General features: G+C 50.0%; 1 protein-coding gene across 3 annotated transcripts in view; it reads left to right on the top strand.

Moving 5' to 3' along the window:
• The window catches only part of CD34 (CD34 molecule), a 14,154-nt gene extending 10,549 nt beyond the window's left edge, over positions 1 to 3,605 (top strand). For 2 of the 3 annotated variants that reach the window (XM_009331953.1, XM_009331955.1), the window contains exon 8: positions 1,605 to 3,605. In XM_009331953.1, the coding sequence (XP_009330228.1) occupies positions 1,605 to 1,796 (192 nt within the window). In that variant the 3' untranslated portion in view covers positions 1,797 to 3,605. Of the gene's footprint in view, positions 1 to 248; positions 322 to 1,604 lie in introns of those variants that run through there. The other variant, XM_009331956.1, reaches the window with a different exon arrangement.
• The last annotated feature ends 5,936 nt before the right edge of the window (positions 3,606 to 9,541 follow it).

The following is a 9,541-nucleotide window of genomic DNA, read 5'->3' on the forward strand; positions in this document are numbered from 1 at the left end:
GCTCGGTACCTCAGCCTGTGTGTGTGTGTCCCCAGGTCGACGGGACGGCTTGGCTGGCACGCAGGGGGTTGTGACCCAGGGCTGGGTCAGCCTGGGCAAGGCGAAGGGCAGGAGCAGGGAGGCCAGACCGTAAGGGGTGAAGGGACACCTCTCTTGCCTTCTAAAATTAACTCTTAGCTGATTGCTCCTGTGGGAAAACCGCCCCTTTCTCACTTGTACTTCTAGGTCTAACACTTATTTTTGCTCAGCAGTAAGAACTCATCCAGCAAGACCCCTCCAGAGACACCGAAACCTTATCAATTTGTCATTAAAAGTGACACACTTTAACTTTCCATTCGCTGCATTTGAGTTATATGTCTGTCTTGTAACGATGCTGTAATAAAGGCTATTTCCTCCCTCACTTAACAAGTGATGGTAATAAAATATATCAAGAAAGAAAGAGAAAGAAATTTCCTATTTCCATTTTCCCCTTTCCAGGCAGGCTGACCGCTGAGGACTCTTCCCTACCAGTGACTTTCGGGAACGTGAGCCCTCTGTAAAGTGAGGACGGGCCATGCTTTTCCCCCATTGCTGCTCGTGGGCACGTGAACAGTTGTGTCCTGGGAAGCCTTTAGGTTATTTCACTGCCAGAAAGGATGCTCTCAAAACATGCACATGGGAAGTCAAGTGCATGTGTCAGAGGCAGGGACATGGCAGCTTGGGCTCTCGAGCCCGCTGCCTCCGGGTACCGTCTCCTGGATGCTGGCAGCAAGTGAAAGGCACTGTAAATGTGTGGCAGTGTCTGGGTGAGATGTCTCCAGCACACCCATCTCACTGCCACGGACAAGGGTGTCAGCAAAGGGGCCGAGCAAAACGACGGGGCGGGCGGGAAGCTCGGCAGCCTGCCGTGCGTGCTGGATGCTGCTGAGCAAACAAGGAGCGGGGCTGTCTGCCACCAGCTGGCAATCGCCACCCGCAGCCCAGGACCACCAGCGCCCGTTGCACTGCTGTCAGACCTGCCACGGTCTGACACAATGGGGAGTTATCGTGGTGGGGGACGGAGGCAGCTCTGCTATTGCTCTGGATCCTCCAGAGGCATCTGCTCCTTGTAGCAATAGCTTGTCTTTGCATTTGCTGGAGTGCAGTCCTGCGCTTCTGCTAGCACCTTGCTGCAAGCTGTATATCTATTTAGAAGCTGAAAGAAAGAAGGGCGGGGGAAAGAAAAAGAGGCAATTTCCATAGCTTTCATTCGATGGTGTTTCTTACCTGGCCAAAGTGGAAAGCAGAGGTGGTCTGCCACGGGGTAGCTTTGCAAACCCAAGGCAGGGTCAGCTCCAAAACCTGGTTATGAGAAAACAAGAAAACCTGACGGCTTCTCTTTTCAGGTCCAGGAGAAAAAAATTGCAGTTCCTGGCTGGTTTTCTTGCTTCGTCTTGCCACGGCATGGTTCAGGCCCCCTGTTCCCCTTCTCGTCAGCGAGAGCAGGTTCCCATGCCTGCAGTTGTTTGTACCTCTTGTCCAGGAAGCGCAGGCAGGCAGCCAAGCCGCTGCCTGCAATCAAAGCCAGTTGCTGTCAGCCCTTTCCCTTTCCTAACTCTGCCTTTGTTATTTATGTACCTGTTTAGGCTGAAGACCCATATTACACGGAAAACGGTAGCCAGGGAAACACGATGTTGATGATGCCCTCCCAAGAGCAACCTGAGCTGCAGGAGAAGCCAAACCTCAACGGTGGGACTCAGGAGAACGGGACTGGCCAAGCGTCCTCCAAAAACGGCCACTCAGCCAGGCAGCACAGTCCCGCTGACACCGAAATGTGAACCGGGCAGAGAAGTGCATCTGTAAAGCGAACTAACAGGGGAGCGGAGAGAGAAGGGAGGGCAAGAGTTTTCTATGGACAGTTGGGGAATTGCAGACCTTTTTTTTATTATTATTTCTGTGAAGAACTTCAAAATCAGCCTAAAGCACATTAAGCGCCAGAGCTGCCAAAGACCTGCTTCGCTGCCTCCTCCTACTTCTCCTGTTGACCACACAAGACACTTTTTCGCAGCTGTTCTCTGCTTTTGTTGTTAGAAGAACATAATGAGAAATGCAAGTGCCCTTAGCCCTGAACAGCTTTTAAGCAGAGGCAGACTGAAGCTACAGAAGCCTTGAGCCAGACTCCAAACAGCCAAAATTTTTGGTGGCCGTGTGTTAGGCTGATTAAAAGAGTTACATTGGAACTTCAGTGACAAAAACCTCTCAGGTTTCAGATAATTTTGGTTAACAGAGTTGTTTTTTTTATCTCATCTTTATGTTTAAGTGCAGGATTTCTTCCTCTTTTAAGAACATCAGGCATTTAATCCCCCTTCTTGTGCTTTATGTCTTCTTTAGTATTTCCTACTCCAGCAGAATTTGCTGAAGCTCTGTGTAAAACTTTCCATGTGGAATTGAAGGTTTAAATGTGAATAGACCTCAAACTTGTTTCTTTTTTAATCCTACCAGTACGCAGGTTGTTGTTTTAAAGTAAAATCTTCCCTGGTCCCTTCATGTCAGGGACTGGAGATGACGTTTGACAAGGCAGAGCCAGCAATCAATCACTCGAGTGAGATGGAGAACATCTGACAGGGCCGTGGATGGCTCTGCGCATGCCTGGGGCCGGCAGTCCCATCACCCTCCCTCCCGACACACGGGGGGTAGCGCCTAGGGCAGGACTTCGGGAATGAAAGATGCCGAAGGGCTCCCACTGGGACAAGTGCTAGACAGAAACCCGGCTCCGTGACAGGTGTTCCTCCCTCTGCATCAGCAGTGGGTACACGAGCAAAAAGAAGTATTTTCGCTTTGGTAAGTGAAGGCCAACACCAAAATCCCAACAACAGGAGCAGGTCCTACCTAGCTCTGCACTGATCCCGCCCCCGAGGCGAGCGGTGCTGCAAGCCGCATCACCGAGGTTGAGCTACGTGCAGCTCGGTGAGAGCCAGGGACCAGGGGCAGGTCTGAGCTCAGTCCCGAGCAAGCGCAGCTCGTCTGTAGGGAGCCAAAGGTGTTGTCGTGCAAGCCCAGGGTTGATGGTGCAAGACCACGAGAGGCTGCAGTTCAGACCAGGATCTCTGCTGGCACCAGCAGCAACTGCCACGTCCAAAGTAAGGACAAAAATGGCCCTTGAAGCTGATCTACCCTCTCGACAGTGAATTTATTGCAACCTCTTCTCAGTGCTGAACACCTGAGAAGGCGGGGTTATTTTTGGTACAGTGCTTAAAGGAATGACAGCGATGTCTGTCATTATCTGGGGCTGTTTGCATGGGTGCAAGAGTCATTTAAACATGGTTTAAAATGTTTCAGGTTTTGTTTGTTTTGGTGTGAACTGCTTCTCCCAAATCTCATTGCAAATAATCCCAGTTGAAAAAAAATCGAGTATTAAAAATCAGCTTCTCCATTGTGTCCTTGGAACAACAGCGTGTTTATCCCACCGGGATGCGTGGCTCTGGCTGTGCCGTGTGCCAGCGCAACGAGAAGACAACGCCTCGCGGAGAGGTTGTTTCCCAGCAGAAATACTATGACTAAAGCCTGTGGCTTGTTCTGTGCACATTCCCTGTCTTTCAACAAACACGTTTGCAGGACAAGTGACGTACATCACTTTATTAAGCCTCGTTTGTTTGATTTTCTGATGTTTAAGATGCCCAGCTAATTCCTGGATAAATAAAAGAGACTCCAGTCTCATGGAGTGATCTGCAGGGCTGGGGTCTGACCTGACATTAGGGGAGTGGGGGTGTGTGTGTGTGTGTGTGTATGAAGATGAACATGAAGGCTGCCTCACTCTGCACTGTGCAATAACCAGCAACGGTTCCTGCCTCAAAGAATTTGCAGGGCGATGCACGGCAGTCCTTTAGCGCCTGTTCTTGCGGAGATGCTCGAGCTCCACTGCAAGCAGGAGGTTTGGGGCCATCTTTACTGGCCCGGCCCCCTCCCCCCTCGCTGGTCCGACCCACCCTCCCTAGTGCTTGTTTCCTAGGCATGGGCTCACGGACAGAGGCACACCGGGTACCTCTTGGGGGGTACTGAATACGGCTAGAAGCCACTCCTGCCAGTTTTGTTGTAGTTTGGGGTGCTCTGACCTCCACAGCCTGGCTGCAAGGGGAACAGATGCAGGAAAACAAATTTACTTTCTCTCCCGAGAGCCCCAGCTGCTGCAGAGCGCAGGGGAAGCTCTCCCGGAGGCTTGATTTGCACTGCGGGCAGGACAGGGAGCTGAGGTTGGCTTTTTTTTTTTTGGCAATTGTTTATCTAATCAGCACTACTGTATAGAAAGTAGGAGATCTAATCAAACGTCAGGTGCATTTTTCACAGCTCAGGGTATGTCCTACAGCCAAGCAGAGACAATAAAGTTACAGTCAATTGCTTTGGCAAAACAAAAGCTTTCTCTAAAACATCCAGATTGAGGGAAATGCCGAGAGCGGCGGTGGCTGAGCGGGGACGGTGCCGAGCCAGCGGAAAAGGCTGCGCTTCCAGCTCGGGAAGCTTTTTGCCTGTGTGTAAACACAGGCAGGCTCAGCTCTGGCCCTGCCGAAAAGGTTATTATTATCATTCCTTCCTTATCAAACCCCTTGCATTCCTTCCTTGCCGGTCCCACCGCCTGCCGGGCAACCTCCTCCTCTCACCATCCCGCACTGCCTGCAGACTCGCAGCTGCTTTTGGGCCACTTTTGGGGGGCTAAATCCATCTCGGCTTCCCATAAACATGGTTCAAGGTTGATGCAAGGGCTCTTGCCTGGTTCATGATCTTATGCTCGTATACAGGGCATATATAGTCTGTTTAGCTGATGGGGATCCTTATATTGGCGTGAAATGCCCTGATGAAAATAACCAGCACGAAAGCATCCTCTGGGGAAGAATGGTGGCAAATACAAATACAAAGTGTTAAATATAAATATAAATGTGACACAGCCGTTAAACGACACGTCCATGTCCCAGCCTGAGACAGAAGCAGGAGCTCTGACACCCATCCAGGCAGCCCCTGAATCCTTCTGCAGGTTGAAATCAAAGACTTTTTCAGAAATGAAGAAATACCTTCCTATCTGAACTGCCATAAAATGCTACTGTGAGTTTAAAGTGGCTTGCTCTGTGTATTGCTGAAACCAATCAAATTTATCAGAGCAAACAAGTTTTAATTAAGTCTTATTAACTGTGTCCCTCAGTGGATCTTCCATCCCTTTCATAATAAAAACAGCACAACCCTCCCACCCGAGAAAACTCCTGCCCTTCAGCATCACAGGCCCTTCACAGCAAAACAGCACGTCCCAGGTCAGAGAAAAGTAGCTCCTTTCTCCGTTTGCTGGTTGTTAATTTCTTTTTCGTTGATTTAGCGCTGGGAAGAGCTGCCCCGATGCCTGGGATCCCTCAGCAGCAGGATCAGTCTCGCGCAAGCAGCAAGACGCCCGATTCCTACTCGTGGCCCTTCGAAGATACCAGCGTTTTGCCTTGTGCTGTGCCTTGGAGGCCCCCAGAAAAAGATGCGCTCTCCTGGTGCTCTCCATGCTCCAGATCTGCCGGGGCAGATTTACTTGAGCATTGTGCTAAAATTTCAGTTTAAGGGTAGATGCCTCGCGTGCCTTGTCACGCTGTGAAGTTTTCACCTACCTCCTGTAAAATTTTGTTCAATGCAATTTAGCTTAGAGGCTACAGAAGTACTACTTCTCTTTAAGCCTAAGTGTTTACTCCTGCTGCACAGGCTGCAGCCCAGCTGAGTGGGTGTTCGGTGCCCCGCGTACCCACCGCCCGGCTGCACAGAAACGGAGGGGGGTCATGGCCTCAGACTTAAACGCACCAAGGTTTCTGCATGACTTTGAAACCACAGCAGAAATAGTCTAGGGTATATTACATATAACAATGCTGCTATCTGCTGGCTGTGCTTTGCTAAAACATTTAATACTTTGCTCCAGAGGGAAGCTGGTACTCGGGTAACGGTGCCCAGGCAGAAGCAGCACCTGAAGAAGAGTCCTGCTGCACCCTGGGGTGCTGGCAATACAGCCAAGAGGCTACCACATTAACATTAGGAAATTATGAAAGAAGTACTGCATACAGTGGGCTTGGAAAGTCATATTCTAGGAACAGGGAACATCTAAAATGAAATTTCTAAAATGAATTTCCCATCAATCCACTTCCCATCTGCTTGTTCGATGCCTGATCCTGCAAAACTCATGTGGGAGTTCTACAATATTTGCTGCACCATCTGCTGCAAGGCCACGCAGGCTTTTCGATCCAAGCACAGGGAACACAGAAACACAGGCAGGCTTTGATAACGTCCCGCGTTACACTTCAGAAGAAGAAGCTGGCGAAGCAGCGTCGGTGGAGCCGGGGCACATCCCCGCGACCGGAGCCTGGCAACCGGCAGCGCCCTCGGCTTCCTCCAGTTCGTGTGTTGTACCAGTTTTGAGTCAGCCAAAAGCTCAGTCATCATCAGATGGCCGTGAAGACGTCTCCCAGCGTTGGTAAAGGGTGATGTTCAGGCTCATTCCCTTTTCTCTCCTTTTCTAACCATAGAAAAGAAACCGGCATCACGTAATGCCCGTGTATATAATCCGTCTGCACCGATGTGCTATTTCTGCCTTTGCTTTCACGGTAAAGGCAACAGCATCTGTGTAGGGCTTTTCCATCCCCCAGAAAAAATGATATTTACAACTATTTGCATTACAGGCACTTCACAGGTGTGTTAATTCTAAGTCTTTAATCTTAGCCTTCAGATCCATTTAATTTGCTGGTGTTTTGATTTGTAGTAACAGACGTAAATGAGATTATCTGTCCCCTGAGATAAACTGTCAAAGGCAAACGCAGAAGAATTTGGCTCTAAAATCATTTTAATATGTTGCAAAGCCTGAGATGGAGACAGAGATGAACGTAGATTAGTGTGAGCCAGGACTCCGGTCTCAAGCACAACACGCCGTGGGAGAAGGACCTTTGGGCTGATGCACAGAGCTGTTCCCCTGTTCACAGGCTCACCTCCTCTTTCCATTTCCTAAGGACCCACGAGGGTGGGAGGAAACACCTTCACAGCGTGCAAAGGAGTGTGCTAAGTGCTGTGAGGCTTCAAGTTTTTCTTTTTTAACCTTAAAAAACCAGGCGAGACAAGAATGGGTAAGCCTGGGATGCTGTTTCTGGGGAAGAGGGTTGGTTTGGGGGGGACGGCTGTGGAATTGCATCGGGTTCAGGTTTTCCTATTGAAAATTGTCCACGTTTTTCTTCTGCAGAAAAAAAAAAAAAAAATTGGAACAGTTTTTCTGTTAGTTTTCTAATGGAAAGTTATTTTGTCGGGGGGAAAGGAGACTAGTTCCAGGTTCCCACTCCAACTGTAGAAAAAAAAGGTCTGGAAACCAGTTATGTTTCTTTTTGTCTCACATAAGACATAGAAGATGTCCCAAGGGCCTCTACCTAGAGAGTTCATTTTCAGGGTACATATTTTTTTTATTCCTGTAAATTAAAAAATACATCACGCTACCAACCTTTGGTTATTTATTTGCTGTTTCCGGTACTTTTCCTTGTGATTTTTTTTTTCTTCATTTTTTTAATCTTTGTGTCTGCATCTTCCTTCTTATCTTCTGCCTGCCCCGGAGGCTTATTGCTGCTTTGGCAACATGCTAACGTGCTTAGGAATGATAAGACGTCTAATTAATAGTATAATTAGCAGTACAAGGTCTTAATAGCTTATTAAAGGAAATACATTCAGAAAATTCTTCTCCTTTTCTTGCGTTGGTACAATATAATTTACCAGCAAATGATAAAACAGTTTTGAACGGCGTTCAGACTTCTAGTAAGGGAAGTGGCGCTGGATTCTTGATTTCATGGGGGGATTTTGCACCACTAATACTATTATTTTTTTGTTGTTGTTTAAAAACAGTTTAACAGATTAACAAAAGCAACTGCGAAGGAACAATGTCGCTGTGGTGTGGCAGGCAGGAGCCTGACAAGCCTGAAAGCGGAATTAAGTAAAACTGCCTTCCCTTCTTCTGCGTATAAACAAATCCTGGGGGAAGGTAAACTTGCTCTTTAAGAGGCTCCGGCTGAAATGTCAGGTCGTGCTCCGAGCTGGGGCAGCTCAGCCGCTCGCAGGCTACGATCCTCCCCGCTCCTTTTCCACTAATATTTGTTAAAACTGGTATTATTTTTATACGAAGGCATCCTTGGCTTATAAACCTCAGCAGAGTAAGGACCACCTATAAACCCTGTGGATCCCTCTTGCTTTTACCAGTAAGAAACTCCGCGTCAAATCCTGCTTCGCAGGCAGCGAGCAGAGCTGGCGGAGGGAAATCAAACCACTTCGCTGCAGCTCGGATTCCCCAGGCTGCCGTGTTTTTCCTCTGACCCACACAAAGATTTCTTTCTAAATTTATCACAGCGCTCATCGGCAGTCCCACTTAGTGGCAGATTACGAGGCTGGGCAGGCAGGGCCCATTCAAATGAGGGCAGGGGAGCCTGAAAGAACACGCAGGGGATGACGCAGCCAGCGAGGCGAGGGCAGGGAGCGGCGAGGGGGCAGGGGCAGCCCCAGCTCAGCTCCCCGCCAGCATCTCTGCTCCAGATTATCCTTCCCAGGAGCCCCGGGGAGGCTCGCTGCACCGAGATGGCAGCACCCCAACCCCTCGCTGGGTCTAGGGAGGTTTGCTGGTCGCTGGAGGCCCCGGTGCTGGCACCGCTTGGGGAATTTCCACTGGGCTGTGGAAGGAGCTGCTGGCCTCTGCGCGGGTCGCAAAGGCAAAGCAGCATTTGGCTGCAGCAGTGCATGCTGGAGTGGGTGTCTGTGAAGCACCCCCGTGCAGCAGCCTGAGCATCCCTCAGGCTCCCGAGACCTCTTGTGTCCCCCCAGTTCATACCCGCACGTCCTGGGCTCCTGCCCGCCTGGATCTGGCAGCCTTTGGCTCCCCCCCCCGGCTGGTACATGTCTGTGGGACCCGAGCGGCTGTCCTGTGCCCTGCAGACCCCCATGCCGAGGACACAGACCGGTGTAACCCGTCCTGCCGTCAATGCGTGGGTGCCGGTTGATGCTAGCCGCGCGCTTTGCAGAGATGAAGCTCTGTACAGGGAGTATGCGCCGTGTTTGGAATCAGACACGGAAATTATGCAGTTACAAGGATGGCGTAATTGAGAGAATGCTTGACTAGCGCAATTTTCTTATGGGCCTGTCAGCAAATCACTTAATCTGTGCTGTGCCAAGTTTCCCATCCGTTAAATGGGGAATGATTATCCCCCTGCTTCCTAAGAGGGAATGAGAATAATACCCACTAATGATTGTGGAGGTACTGGAAGGTGGCCGCGGAGATGCGCAGTAAACACCCCTAGTAGCTGCAGACCTGGAAGGAACACGTAGCACTTTCAAACCAACCTTTAGAAATTAATTTCTCCTCCTGCTGCTTTTTTATTGAAGAAAATCCCGAAATAGGTTTGTCTCTCCCGTGCAGGATTTTAAAAGATTTCTCTGCCGTTCCCCGGCTCGGGACGCCCCGGGTCCGGCGGGAAGGAAGAGGAAAATGCCGCCATGTGCCGGGAGAAGGCACCTCGGGGGAGCCCGGGGCGAACCCCTCGCCCCTCAGCCGGTG

The sequence above is a fragment of the Pygoscelis adeliae genome, unplaced genomic scaffold (assembly GCF_000699105.1).
Source record: "Pygoscelis adeliae isolate BGI_AS28 unplaced genomic scaffold, ASM69910v1 Scaffold189, whole genome shotgun sequence".
Lineage (NCBI taxonomy): Eukaryota > Metazoa > Chordata > Aves > Sphenisciformes > Spheniscidae > Pygoscelis > Pygoscelis adeliae.